At 41.7% G+C, this 15,337-nt stretch overlaps 1 protein-coding gene across 5 annotated transcripts in view; it reads right to left on the bottom strand.

Moving 5' to 3' along the window:
• Positions 1-1,109: 1,109 nt before the first annotated feature.
• Positions 1,110-15,337, bottom strand: part of brwd3 (bromodomain and WD repeat domain containing 3) — a 117,738-nt gene continuing 103,510 nt past the window's right edge. For 4 of the 5 annotated variants that reach the window (XM_070883114.1, XM_070883115.1, XM_070883116.1 and 1 more), the window contains 2 exons: positions 8,736-9,301; positions 1,110-1,880 (listed from right to left, as the gene is read on the bottom strand). In XM_070883114.1, the coding sequence (XP_070739215.1) occupies positions 1,581-1,880; positions 8,736-9,301 (866 nt within the window). In that variant the 3' untranslated portion in view covers positions 1,110-1,580. Of the gene's footprint in view, positions 1,881-8,619; positions 9,302-15,337 lie in introns of those variants that run through there. The other variant, XM_070883124.1, reaches the window with a different exon arrangement.

Below are 15,337 nucleotides of genomic sequence, written 5' to 3'. Positions count from 1 at the left end.
AAGTCATAGTGATAGAGGAGGTAGTTGAGATGGGATAAAAATTGATAAAAATTGATAGAGGGACTAGAAAGGTTGGCTGTTCTTAAAGTCCCCGGGATCGGATGGGATGCATCCTAGGATGCTGAGGGAAGTAAAAGTGGAAATTGCAGAGGTACTGGCCATAATATTCCAATCCTCCTTAGATACAGGGGTGGTGCCAGAGGACTGGAGAATTGCAAATGTTACACATTTGTTCAAAAAAGGGTGTAAGGATAAACCCAGCAACTACAGGCCAGTCAGTTTAACCTCGGTAGTGGGAAAGCTTTTGGAAACAATAATCCGGGACAAAATTGTCACTTGGACAAGTGCGGATTAATTAAAGAAAGCCAGCACGGATTTGTTAAAGGCAAATCATGTTTAATTAATTGGATTGATTTTTTTGATGAGGTAACATAGGGTTGATGAGGATGATGTGGTGTACATGGATTTCCAAAAAGGTATTCGACAAAGTGCCACATAATAGGCTTTCCAGCAAAGTTGAAGCCCATGGAATAAAAGGGACAGCGGCAGCCTGGATACGAAATTGTCTAAGTGACAGGAAATGGAGTGTAGTGGTGAACGGTTGGTTTTCGGACTGGAGGAAGGTATACAGTGGGGTTCCCCAGGGATCTGTATGAGGAGCACTGCTTTTCTTGATATATAGTAATAACTTGGATGTACAGGACATAATTTCAAAATTTGCAGATGACACAAAACTTTGAATTATAGTGAACAGTGAGGAGGATAGTGATAGACTTCAAGAGGACATAGACAGGCTGGTAGAATGGGTGGACATTTTGCAGAAAAGCAAGGAAGTTATGATGAACCTGTATAAAACACTGGTTTGGCCTCAACTGGAGTATTGTGTCCAATTCTGAGCACCGCACTTTAGGAAGGATGTGAAGGCCCTAGAGAGGGTGCAGAAAATATTTACAAGAATGGTTCCAGGGCTGAGGGATTTCAGACAGGTGGATAGAAGTGATTTCTCTTCGGTGTTTTCGAAGCACCCCTACTTTACAATAGTTCTAATGCAGGGAATTATTACTGTACGGAACAGATGAATGAGTCAGGGACGGGTATCTTGGTCCAAGTGTCGGCAATGCTTTTATTAAAGTTAAAACACACACCTGCATCCAGTAAAACCACACACCGTGGTGTGTAAAACAAACAAATGCAGTACAATACACAGTCTGGCCTGTCTAAACAGGCCCCTAAAGCGAAGTACCCATGTATAAAACACCTCCGCTGTAAACCCCTAAGAAATTGGTTGAGAGAACGCACGATACCCCCTCACACTGTGGCTGTGATCTTAAAAGATGTGTGTGCAGAGATGATGCTCACCGATTCACTGGCTTACTCGCTGCTTCTTCCGATGAAAAGGTGTCTCCTCTGGTTTCTTCTCGCCGTCCCATACGGAGGGTTGGATTCTTGTAGGGGCAAAGCAGCGGGGCAAGAGAGCGAGCTGTGACCCACACGGCCTCTTTTATATCCCAAGTTAGTTTGCCTTTTTCAGGCTGAATAAAGTTTGTTTCGAGAGCTTCCTGTGGGTGTGCCTTCTGCTTTTAGCTCAATAAACTTTCTTCCTTTGTTTCACGGTTTCCTGTTTTTCCAGTGATGGGTTTTGCTTCCGAGCAGTTTGGGCTTAATGGCTTTCTATTGTTCTGGTATCTCATCCAGGTAATGGCTCGATCACTGATCAGTTCACTTGACGAGATCACATTGCTGAACAAAGCACAGTCCATTTGCTTATCACCTGCGATGAACTGCCTCAGCTTGGCCATTGTCTTCCCAGACCCCCGACCCTTCATTCTAAGTCCAACATGCAGCATCACCTGGGCTCCTCCCACAGTTTCCAGCTTTCTCTGCGGTGAGAAAAATATTAAAACGCAAATCCTTGGGGATTAAAACGCAATGTCCAGATCCTTGGGGATTCGATGCTTGCAGTCCTTACATTCCAAGAAATGGAGAGTTTGGGACATGGTGGGTTATAGGAGATTACAGAGATATAAAGGCAAAGCAAAGGAGAGAAACACAAACTGGGATGATGCATTAAGGAGCAGAGTGCCAACGTAAGTCAATGAGAACACGGGCTTTTGGGGAGGATGGATTGGTGTAGAAATAGGATATGGACTGCAGAGTTTTGGACAAGCTGAAGTTTATGGAGGGTAGAGGGTGGGAAACCAACTAGGAGAGCATTGGAGTAAGAGTTTAGAGGTGACAGAGGCATGTATAAAATTTAAACCGCAGATGGGTTGAGGCAGGGAGAGAGATGAAAGTAGGCCGTCTTTGTGAAGTGCAGGATGTGGGTTCAAAAGCTGAGCATGGGATTGCACAGGACACTGAGGTTGCAAATTGTGCGGTTCAGCCTGAAAAGGATGGGATCGGTGGCAAGAATATGGAATTTGTGGCGAAGGGTGATGACAATGGCTTCAGTTTTCGAATTGTTCATCTGGAGGAAGTTAGGACTTATCCAAGGCTGGATGCCAGACAAGCAGTCGGACAGCATAGAAGCAGTTAAGGAGGTGAGAGAGGTTGTGGAGAGATATCATTAGGCTATACGTGGAAGCTAATCCCATGTGTGTGGATGATGCTGTTGAGGGCAGAATGTCGATGAAAAAGAGGAGACATAGGATGGATCCTTAGGAGATTCCAGAGCCGATGATGGTGATGACAACAGATGTTCTGGCTATAATCAGACAGGTAAGAGTGGAACCAAGCGAGGGTAGTACCACCAAGCTGGACAACGGAGGACTGGTATTGGAGGAGAATGGTGTGTTCTAACATGTTGAAGGCTGCAGAGGTCAAGAAGGGATAATGCATCACCAACGTAGTCACACTAATGTCATTCAGGACTTTGGTTCAGGCCATTTTAGTTTTGGGATTCAAACAGGGAATTGTAAAAATTTCAGTGGAGTGACTGTATTTTGTCTGAATTATAGCAAATAGCAAAGCATTGTATTGTACAAGTGGAGTTCAATAGGTCACATAAGAACTTAAGAAATAGGAGCAGGAGTAAGTAATTTGGCCCCTTAAGCCTGCTCCGCCATTTAATAAGATCATGGCTAATCTGATCTTGGGCTCAGCTCCACATCGCTGCCCGGTCCCCATAACCCGTTCACTCCCTTATGGTTCAAAAATCTGTCTATCTCCACCTTAAATATATTCAATGATCCAGCCTCCAGAGCTCTCTGGGGCAGAGAATTCCACAGATTTACGACCCTCTGAGAAGAAATTCCTCATCTCATCTCAGTTCTAAATGGGCGACTGCTTATTTTGAAACTATGCCCCCTAGTTTTAGATTCCCCCACGAGTGTCCCCTCAGTATCTTACGTGTTTCAATAAGATCACCTCTCATTCTTCTAAACTCCAATGAGTATAAACCCAACCTGCTCAACCTTTCTTCACAAGTGAACCCTTTCAGCTCAGGAATCAACCTCGTGAACCTTCTCTAAACTGCTTCCAAAACAAGTATTTCCCTCCTTAAATAAGGCGGCCAAAACTGTACGCAGTACTCTAGGTGTGGTCTTACCTGTCCAAGTCACCCTACAGCCTCTTAGCATCCTCTTCTGAGGGGGGAGAGGAGTTGAGGGAGCCAAAGATTGGCAGCGGTTACGCTCTGAAATTTTTGAACTCGATATTGAGTGACCCTGAGCTTCCAGTCGCCTGTCACTTTAATTCTCCACTGCATTCCCACTCTGATCTCTGTCCTCAGTCTCCTACACTGTTCCAACGAAGCTCAAGGAACAGCACCTCATCTTTCGTTTAGGCACTTTACAGCCTTCTAGACTCAATATAGAGTTCAACAATTTCAGAGCGTAACCGCTGCCAATCTCCGCCCCCTCCCCCGAAACTGTTTTTTTCTTTTTGTCTGTAATGGCAGTTGGTCATAATGCCACCATTCACACCCTATCTCGAGTAATGCTTTTCTAACTCCTGGCATTAGTATTTGAATTTGGGCCATCATCCCTTTTGTCTCTAATCCCTCTTGACTTCCACCCTATCACAAACCTTCCCTTTTGTTCTTTCTTCCCCTCCCCCTTTCAGTGCTTGTTAAGAATCTGTTCTTTTCAAACACTCTCCAGTTCTGACGAAGGGTCATCGACCCGAAACGTTAACTGCTTTCCCTCCACAGATGCTGTCTGATCTGCTGCAATTTCCAGCATTTTCTGTTTTTATTCCAGATTCCAGCATCTGCAGTATTTTGCTTTTGTATTAATAGTTAGTCAGATATGTAGTCCATTATTCTCTTCATATCATGTGTAAATTTGCAAGGTTCACATTATAGCAGGCTCAGGACTGCTTTGCAAAAAGACAACAAATAGTTGGGAGACAGCCTGCATTGCAACAAGGATAGCTTACAGCCCCTTGCCAGCTTTAATTTGGATCTTAAATAGAGCCAAACCAGACTGACATCTTGAGGTTGCTCAACCTGAAAAATAGCAATCTTATCCACCTCTATGTTCACACCACCTTTTCGGAGACTTACTGTGAAACGATGTGACATGCACACTTACAAATCCCAAAATGAAGATGGACAAATAACTTTAGTGAGGAAAATCTTAAGGATTAATAAATGATGACGAAAGAAAAATACTGTGGATGTTGGAACCCGAAATAAAAACAGAAAATGCTGGAAATCTGGGTTTATGTCAGCCTGACCTGCTGAGATTTCCAGCATTTTCTATTCATAAATTATGAGCCTTATTTTGGTACTTTGAGTCTTAAACAGCAATGGCCATTCACTAAAGTTGGAGTTCAACCATTTATTTTTTAATTCAATCTATCTATAGTTCTATAAAGATGGCTGACTGAGAACCAAATTTAAATGTCCTTATTTTTTTGTAAATTTTGCCCAGACATCAAGAAAATAAAGTAGGATTCCTTTTCGTATTTTTTTTAATGTCATATTACACTTTCCAGGTCAGGTCATTTTCTTAAAAGGTAAAAAAATGAAAAAGCCTATTTCACGTTGTTACATTCCAAAGCAGTTTTGGGTTTTTAACTTCAGTAGCAGTTTGAGAAAGTGAACGTTGATCTAGTTTCACTGTTGGTGGTAAGGGATCAAAATGCTACATCTGAATTTCTGAATCCTTTAAAATTATACATTGTGGCAAGTGCCAATCTTTTTATAGGGAAAAAAAGTTAAAAGGTGATTAGATCAATGAACAACTTATTCCTATTGTAGAGTTAAATAGTGAAATATCCCAAGGCACTTCACAAGGGGGAAAATCTGATGTTGAGGAAGGAAAGGGAGAATTAGGGGAGGTGATTAAAGATACGGTTGAAAAAGTAGGTTTTTAAAAGTATACCGTGAAGATGGGGAAAGTAGCGGGGTTTGGGGAGAGAATGAGAAGAGCAGGGTTCTGGTGACCCAAGTTCACAGCACCAATGGTGGTGGTGTGGCGAGAGACACACACATGCCTCAGAAGAAGTGCGTCTAGCTGGGAAGTAGACCTGGAGGTTGCACAGGAAGATTGTACACAAGATGAAGGGGTGAATTTTAACACCCAAAAACGGGCGTGATGTTAAAAATGTGAAAAATTTGACACCCACCGCCCATGGAGGTTTAAAGGAGGTGCAATTTAAATACTTTTAATGAGGCTGGCAGCCAGTGGCCGGCTGGGTATTCCAGATGGCTGAAGGCAGGCGAGGACAGGCTGGGGGAGAAGGCAAGTGCCTTTACAGCACTACTTGTGAACCAGGAGGAGCAGGAGTGCTTCTCCCCAGCCCCCAAGCGTCCCCTCCCCTCCCATATGAAGACCCTCTGGTTCAGGGATCAGACCCTCTGCCACCCCACCCCCGCCACCCCCCGGGTCGTGGATCGGACCTACCGACTCCTGTGGCTTTGCCCGGTGTCTTCCCCGCCCGACTGGAAGCTAAGCATTTCAACCAGGCTGGCTTCCGGGCAGGGAACCCGTCAAATATAAAAGATCCACACTGTTAAGTTAAATCACCATAGCATGCAGGGGAAACCCAGAGATCCGGGTCCAAAACTCTGTTGCCCCCAGCCCCGATCTATGTAACCTATTCCTGTTAATATCCTGGCCAAGGATTTTAAAATCTATGTATTCGGTGATAAGGAGGCAGTTGAAGTAGAGACTCATCAGTGAAAGAGGGTAGTACAATCCCATTAAAAAATCGTCAGCTGGAGACAAATCTGAACACAAATAAAAGTATTTTTGAAAAAAAATCATAAAGCAAATAAGAACTCATCCCACTGTGAACACAAGTGTAATAACTATTTTATAAACAAAGAGCTTACATATGTACACTTTTTACAGTACAAAAATTGTCAAATGTAACTCACAGTATATCATTGCATATCAACATTACATTTGGTCTGCCCGTGCGGCAAGAAAAATCCCTGAAATGCTGACTTCTTAAAATATATTTATATGTGTACATATATAAAAAGGGACCGTCACCAAGATTAAGGATTGGGTGAAATGATGTCCCCTGAATGTCAATTTATTGATGCAATCTGGTCCATTTTTTTTTACACAAGTACCTGGAAATTTTGGTTCAAATTGACAGCAAGGACTGAAAGAAGTTAATACATTGTTTCTTCACAAATTAGAAAAATGCAATGCATGATTTTATGGAGGGCAGGGGGAGCACACAGTATCTTTCTACCATCAAATCTTTGGACAAGAATTAATAAGGCGTTTCACTAGAGTTGCAATTCAACATTTGCTGTGAGCAAGAATATATTCTTTTGAAATGTATTTCACGAAGAGATTGAAAGCTGATTGTGCAGACATGATTAGAACATTTACAAAAAAAAACAAATTGCTTTACAAAGATTTGCGTAATTTATATAAAATAATGGAATCAATGTGCTCAACGTACACATTCTGTAGAAAAATAAACAGGACTACAGATTTGTCCTGTACAACTCTGATTACATGTCATCATTCCTCAAGCAACTTTAGTGAAACACTCTGCATTACAAAAGCATTGTTTAAAATGTTTTATAGCACCTCCATCATGCTAATGTCACATGCAAATGGCAGGGAAAAATCATTAGCATCATTTGCTAAGGATGTATTAATATACACTGATTTTTTTTTCCCCCACAGAACTCTATTATATAAAGCTGGTTCTCTTTATATAAACAAACTGGTGTTTCACATGTCAACCTCTCAGTACTCAAATACATATTAAATGTGGACAGAAGCCAACCATAAAATAAATAAAATGATGCTGCTTTAAAGTGTACTTAGCTTTGTAAAAAAAACATTTTAAGGGGAAGTTTGGCATTTCTACTGAGGATAAGATTCCCTTCGGGAAGAATAAGACGTCAGATTCAAGGGCCACATGTGGTTCTATACTGGTGAATGTCGCAAGTCCAATTTCCCATGTAATTCAAACAGTCTAAAATCAAATTCTAATCTGGATCAACTCTCCAAGGGGTTTTGAGGTGGGAGATGGGGGGTGGCGGGGGGGAGGAAAAGAAAAAAGAATGCGTGCGCCTGCGGTTGAGCAAATACCCAAAATATCGCACTCTATACACCTACAAATACCATGAAGGCAAAACGTAGTGACTGCAGAATTTTATGTTGGTGGAAAAACAGTCTGAAGCCAAAGCCAAGTTCCTTGAACACCTTATTGGCTGCCCAATGGTATCTTTTGGCGAGCTGAGCTTCCAGATCTGATGACTCACTGTTGCAAGATACTCCACCTGATATTAAACCAAATGTCTCTTTTCCTTCAAATATCTGTTGGGATGGTCAAGGACTGGCATTGTCAGCAGCAACAAAGCAATCTGCAACACATAGTTGTCTCTGCTGAAGGAGGACAGGGCAGCAATGGTGGGTAGAATACCATTAAAATGGAAGTTTTAAAAAATTAAAACAAAAATTGAAAGATACACACATTTTTCAATGTCTCAATGTTAGTTGGTGGGTGTAAACATTTGAAAAGCATTTCAGAATGCCTTGAAATTAATATTCATCAATTTGTACAGAATTAATGCAAAACATTATGAAATATCACTGTTACTTAAATTAAATTCAACACATTTACAAAGGCACCAACCATTATTTGCTCATTATCTCCATCACTGGAAGACAAAATCCACTAGTGAATGTAAAATTCATCTTCAAAATAAAAACAAGTTAGCACACGTAATATATATTACAATTCAATCCCAAATTTTTTAAAAAGCCAGTGCAGATCAAATAAGTCATAACCTTAATTAGTGGAAAGGATATTCATGCTGTAAACCTTTAATAGCTGCCATCAAGACTGGAAGAATTGTGCAATAACTAGGACAGGCTTATCACTGTATGGTGAAAAGTTATGGCTAGAATTTAAATAAATTCTGCTGCGTGTTCGGTTTATAAATAGAGATCAGGAACACTGTCCAGGTATGCTAAAAATTGCTATGGTAAACAGACAGAAATTTCCTATTACATAATTTCTGTTGACTTTGAAGCCCCTGATGCACTGAGATATTTGAATGCATTAAGGCTATACTGTCTTTGAGGTTGGATTCACCAGTTGGTAAGCATCGGTTTGGAAGACCGAAGTGCATTTTGATGACCGGATAAGCACCACTACAAAAAAAAGTGAAAATTCCACCCTCCACCCACCCCCCCACATAAATTAGTAAAAATAATGTGCATATCGAATCCCTGCAGTACAAATGTAACAAGTTCAATTTTAAAAGTTCTCTGCTTTAACGATCAGTGACTCCATCCCATTAAATGACTTGCCTTAGCCTTTTCTGTCATCCGTCGCATTCTTCCTGACCTCGACGTACCAAGGTTTAGAGGTCCGTCAGCTGGTACAAAGCCATCATCATCAGAGTCATCATTATACAAAACAGTCCGTCTGCCTTGGTTTCTAGTTCTAATTGTGGAGCATTTATTCAATCGATCACCGCACAATCCATCTTCATCAAACCAATCATCCAACAATCTTGCCCGTTTATATCTGTTTGTTGGTGTGGAAAATTTTAAGCCTTTCCTTCTCCTTCTCCTTCTTCTTACTCCTACTTTGCTTTTTATACTTTCTTTTCCTGTTGTCTTTCTTCTTACAACCTTGCTGTAATCGTGATCTCCTTCAATGTGGTCTTTATCTGACCCAGAACCCGATTCTGACCCGCTTTCAGATCCTGGGCCAGATTTGGCTGACGCATTGCTGACCAATTGTGCAATATCTTCCATCTCCTCTTTGTTTGGATTCTCTGAAAAACTTTCTTCTGAGTCACTCATCAATTTCCTCTTTGTCGAAGTACGCATTCCATGGCCGTTAACTAAAGGACCATTAGAGGATTGATCTGAAAAGAGACACATTTGTAGTAAAAATATATAAAATGCCTATTTAGCTTTAATGTTTTCCATGTCTTTAACCTCAGATTACAATCATCTTATAACTTGGATGTCTTCCAGAGGCTTTTCCTTGCACCTAGTGCAAAAGGACCAGCTCCACTGTTAAGCCCACACTTTCTATGTGAAATGACCTGATGCAAAGTATTGTAGGATGCAGTGTCCCTTAGATGAATAAATCCTTGAAGCTTACTTTAAACAGAATGAAATGTCTCACACGCTTCTCATCTTTGATAGACTGGCCATCAACACTCAGACAGACCATATATCTCAAGCTATAAACTATGAAACAATTTTATCAAGTAAGATTAAACAGAAGAACAAACAAGCAGATCGCACCAATTGTTGTAAAGTAGCTGATTTTTCACCAGTAATTTAAACTCTTTTCAAAAACATCAATTCTTGTAACACGTCTTTGAGACAAAGCTTTCTGAGATTTTCAAAGTGCTCCCACTAGTTCTCGCGGATTTAACTGCCTAACAAAGCAGAAATGACGACTAGGATATTTATAGAGCCTTTAATGTAGGAAAAGCATCTTAAGAACACAGAGGTATAATCAAAAAATGGACCCCGAGCCAAAGAAGATATTAGAAAGGGCAATGAAAAACATAATTCATTTTAAGGAGGGTCTTAAAGGGGGAGAAGGTGGAGAGGTAAGAGAGTTCAGGGAGAGAATTCTATTGCATGGGGCCGAGACAGCTAAAAGAAAAGTCATCTAATGGTGGGGCGGAGGGAGATCAAAGGGAGATGAAAGTTTGGAAGGGGTTACAGGTTTGAGGTTACTAAGATAGGGAAGTTTAACGTTATGAAAGAATTTAAATACAAACATGATCATTTTAAATTTGAGGTACTGGGGGGACCAGTAGCCAAAGTAGATCAGCAAGGACAGCGGTAATGGAGAAGTACGATTTGGTATGGAATAGGATACAAACAGCAGAGTTTTAGCTAAGTTAAATTTAATGGAGGGTGGAGGAAGGAAGGTGTCCAGGAGAAGTTTTAACGTGGAAGAGTAAATACAAGATAGTTACTAATAAATCCAATAAAGAATTCAGAAGAAGCTTATCTACCCAGAGAGTGGTAAGAATGTGGAACTTGCTACCACATGGAATAATTGAGGTGAACACCATAGATAAATTTATGGGGAAACTAGATAAATACATGAGGGAGAAAGGAATAGAAGGGTATATTTATAGGGTTAGATGAAGTAGGATGGGAGGAGGTCTGTGTGGAGCATAAACACCAGCATAGACCAGTTGGGCGAATGGCTAGTTTCAGTACTGTAAATTCTATGTAGAAGAACAAAGTAGTGGCAGATGAGATGCACGCATCCATTGTTTGGAGGATTAATACATTTCTTTCCTGTTACAAGGTCTAGAGACTTTGACTTCACAGGGCCAGCTTATAAAAAGGAAATTCTTGCATGCACAGGATTGTCCACAAGAGGGATTCTAGTGACTCCTGTGAATGATCCTTCGCAAACAAGGATTCTTTTCTTTTATGGAAATATCTACTAGATGGATTTTGCAATCATGGTGGTCTGCAATAGAATCTAACAGAGCACATGGCAAATCCTGAGGAACCTTGTGCGTCACGGGTCCCAAGTATAACGGCTGTATAAAAAGAAACACTTTCATTTTATATAGCGCCTTTCACGACCACCGGACGTCTCAAAGTGCTTTACAGCCAATGACGTACTTTTGGAGTGTAGTCACTGTTGTAATGTGGGAAACGCAGCAGCCAACTTGCAAACAGCAAACTCCCATAAACAGCAGAGCGAAAATAACCAGATACAGGTACCCTCAGGACCTGGCCTGTGCCAGATGAGGAATTTTGCCGGATGAGGGGAGGTTGGCAGCCCCAGTGGCGTCGGCAGGCCGAGCGGGCCGCGAGGTGTCGGCGGGACAAGAGGACTTCTGCTATTGCTGATCACTTTCTTTCTAGTAAGTGTGTTGATTTTCTGTTTCGGTGAATGATTTAATTAAATCATAAAGGAAAGGTATCACCATTGTGCCTAAAAAGGGAATTGAAACCTGAGGGGGGGGGGGGGGGTGGGTCGGAGTTCTGAGCATGCGCCACCCAGGAATGGTGCCGGACGAGGGGTGGTGCTGGATAAGGAGTACCGGATAAGAGAGGTTCAACCTGTAATCTGTTTTGTGAGGTTGATTGAGTGATAAATATTGGCCAGGACACAGAGGATAACTCTCCTGCTCATCTTCGAAAAGGTGCCATGGGATCTTTTACGTCCACCTGAGGGGGCAGATGAGGCCTCGGTTTAACGTGTCACCCAAAAGACGGCACCTCCGACAGTGCAGTGCTCCCTCTGCACTGCACTGGAGCCTAGATTTATGTGCTCAGGTTCCTGGAGTGGGACTTGAACCCACAACCTTCTGACTCAGAGATAAGAGTGCTACCCACTGAGCCACAGCTGACACTTAAGCTGGAGAATCTGAAGATGGTTCCATGTTGGTTTGTATTGTGCCTGTTGTCTCCTGCATTGCGTCGTGACTCTTGGGCAGCAATACCATTACAGAAAGCCCGGACCGGAATATCTGTAATAAATGGCAATACATGTTGCTAATATATGTTTCTAATGAATGTTCAGACTGCTGCTGTGAAGGCTTTGGGATCCAATCTAGAAGATGCTTTCTTGTCTGGCTTCTACATGTTGAGTGAGTGGATTGAGAGCCTTGAAGCAGAGATTCACAGACCACATAGCTGACCAGAGGTCTGCTCCCACACAGATCAGTAGCTATGCTTTGGGTGCACCTAGGAAGTAGAGTCACACCTGGAGTTGGCAACGTTGAGATTGCCATCTTATAATAATGCCACATTCAACTCATCCGGCATCTAGAACATAATAGGAGCAGGAGTAGGCTATAGGGCCCCTCGAGCCTGCTTCGCCATTTAATACGATCCGATCATGGACTCAGCTCTACTTCCCTGCCCACTCCCATAACCCCTTATTGCCTTATCAGTTAAGAAACTGTCTATCTCTGTCTTAAATTTATTCAATGATCTAGCTTCCACAGCTATCTGAGGCAGCGAATTCCACAGATTTACAATCCTCAGAACAAATTCCTCCTCATCTCAGTTTTAAATGGGCGGCCCATTATTCTAAGATTATGCCCCCTAGTTCTAGTCTCCCCCATCAGTGAAAACATCCTTTCTGCATCCACCTTGTCAAGCCCCCTCATAATCTTATACGTTTCGATAAGATCACCTCTCATTCTTCTGAATTCCAATGAGTAGAGGCCCAACCTCCTCAACCTTTCCTCATAAGTCAACCCCCTCATCTCCAGAATCAACCTAGTGAACCTTCTCTGAACTGCCTCCAAAGCAAATATATCCTTTCGCAAATATGGAAACCAAAACTGCATGCAGTATTCCAGGTAGGGCCTCACCAATACCCTGTATAGCTGTAGCAAGACTTCCCTGCTTTTATACTCCAGCCCCTTTGCAATAAAGGTTAAGATTCCATTGGCCTTCCTGATCATTTGCTGTACCTGCACACTAACCTTTTGTGTTTCATGCACAAGTACGCTCAGGTCCCGCTGTACTGCAGCACTTTGCAATTTTTCTCCATTTAAATAATAACTTGCTCTTTGATTTGTTCTGCCAAAGTGCATGACCTCACACTTTCCAACATTATACTCCATCTGCCAAATTTTTGCCCACTCACTTAACCTGTATGTCCTTTTGCAGATTTTTTGTGTCCTCCCCACACATCGCTTTTCCTCCCATCTTTGTATCGTCAGCAAACTTGGCTACGTTACCGACTTGGAAGAAGGGACTGAGTGTAATATGGATTGTAAATAATTGGGGTCCCAGCACGGATCCCTGCGGCACCCCACTAGTTACTGGTTGCCAACCAGAGAACGAACAATTTATCCTGACTCTCTGTTTGTTAGCCAATCCTCTATCCATGTTAATATATTACCCCCAACCCTGTGAACTTTTATCTTGTGCAGTAACCTTTTATGTGGTACCTTGTCATATGCCTTCTGGAAATCCAAATACACCACATCCACTGGTTCCCCTTTATCCACCCTGTTCGTTACATCCTCAAAGAAATCCAGCAAATTTGTCAAACATGACTTCTCCTTCATAAATCCATGCTGTCTCTGCCTGACCGAATTTTGTTTTTCCAAATTTCCTGCTACTGCTTCTTTAATAATGAACTCCAACATTTTCCCAACCACAGATGTTAGGCTAACTGGTCTATAGTTTCCTGCTTTTTGTCTGCCTCCTTTTTTAAATAGGGACATTACATTTGCAGTTTTCCAATCTGCCGGGACCTCCCTAGAATCCAGGGAATTTTGATAAATTACAACCAATGCATCCACAATCCCTGCTGCTACTTCTCTTAAGACTCTAGGATGCAAGCCATCAGGTCCAGGGGATTTATCTGCCTTTAGTCCCATTATCTTACTGAGTACCACCTCCTTAGTGATTGTGATTGTGTTAAGTTCCTCCCCCCCATAGCCCCTTGACTATCCGCTGTCTGAATATTGTTAGTGTCCTCTACCATAAAGACCGATACAAAATATTTGTTCAGAGTTTCTGCCATCTCCATGTTCCCCATTACTAATTCCCCGACCTCGTCTTCCAAGGGACCAACATTTACTTTAGCCACCCTTTTCCTTTTTATATACCTATATATACCTCTTGCTATCTGTTTTTATATTTTGTGCGAGTTTACTTTCATAGTCTACCTTCCCTTTCTTAATCATTTTTTTAGTCCTCCACTAGTTTTGGCCACTTTGTATGTCCTTGTTTTTAATTGGATGCCATCCTTTATTTCTTTAGTTCACCACAGATGGGTATCTTTTAGAAACATAGAAACACCCTTTCCTCCTCACTGGAATATATTTTTCTTGAGTTATGAAATATCTCCTTAAATGTACACCACTGTTCATCAACCGGCCTACACTTTAATCTATTTTCCCAATCCACTTTAGCTAACTACCCTCATACCTTTGTAGTGTCCTTTGAGATTTAACTTTTTCACCCTCCATCTGAATTTGAAATTCGACCATGCTATGATCACTCATTCCAAAGGAATCCTTTACTCGGAGATTGTTTATTAATCCTGTCTCATTACACAGGACCAGATCTAAGATAGCCTGCCCCCTGGTTGGTTCCATTACATACTACTCAAGGAACCCGTCCCTTATTCACTCTATGAACTCTTCCTCAAGGCTACCCTGACCAATTTGATTTGTCCAATAAATATGGAGGTTAAAATCACCCATGATTATTGCTGTTCCCTTTTTACAAGCCCCCCACTATTTCTTGGTTTATACTCTGACCAACAGAGTTGCTACTGTTAGGGGGCCTATTGACTACGCCCACCAGTGACTTTTTCCCCTTATTATTCCTTATCTCCACCCCAACTGATTCAACATCCTGATCATTTGAGCCAATATCGTTTCTCACTATTGCAGTGATTCCAAAATTTATCAACAGAGCTACTCCACCTCCTTTTCCTTTCTATCTGTCCTCCCGAACTGTCAAGTACCCCTGAATGTTTAGTTCTCAGTCTTGGTCACCTTGGTCATCTAGGTGAAAATGACAGTTGCTATGCCAGAAATAGGCAGCGTCAACCACAGTACCAGCAGACATTGCTGAATCAATATCATTTCATGGACCAACACAAGGGCCATCAAAACGTAGTCCCAGAAAAAGGCATGTGATTTTTTTTAAACCAAATTATTACAGAAGTACAGTGACACTAAGCTGGGGAATCTGAAGATGGTTCCATGTTGGTTTGTATTGTGCCTGCTGTCTCGTGCATTGTGTCGTGACTCTTGGGCAACAATACCATTACAGAAAGCCCGGACTGGAATATCTGTAATAAATGGCAATATATATTGCAATTGCTTGGAGGGCAAATAAACATTAAGAACATGCCACTGGAAGATTCTTATTTTGTTCCTTCACCCATAAGAAATACCTACATAACTGGCAGTCCTTGAAATAAGAAACAC

Source organism: Pristiophorus japonicus, chromosome 6, assembly GCF_044704955.1.
Source record: "Pristiophorus japonicus isolate sPriJap1 chromosome 6, sPriJap1.hap1, whole genome shotgun sequence".
In the NCBI taxonomy this organism is placed as follows: domain Eukaryota; kingdom Metazoa; phylum Chordata; class Chondrichthyes; family Pristiophoridae; genus Pristiophorus; species Pristiophorus japonicus.
Note: the sequence above shows the minus strand (reverse complement) of the source record. Positions and strands in the feature narration are given on the sequence as shown.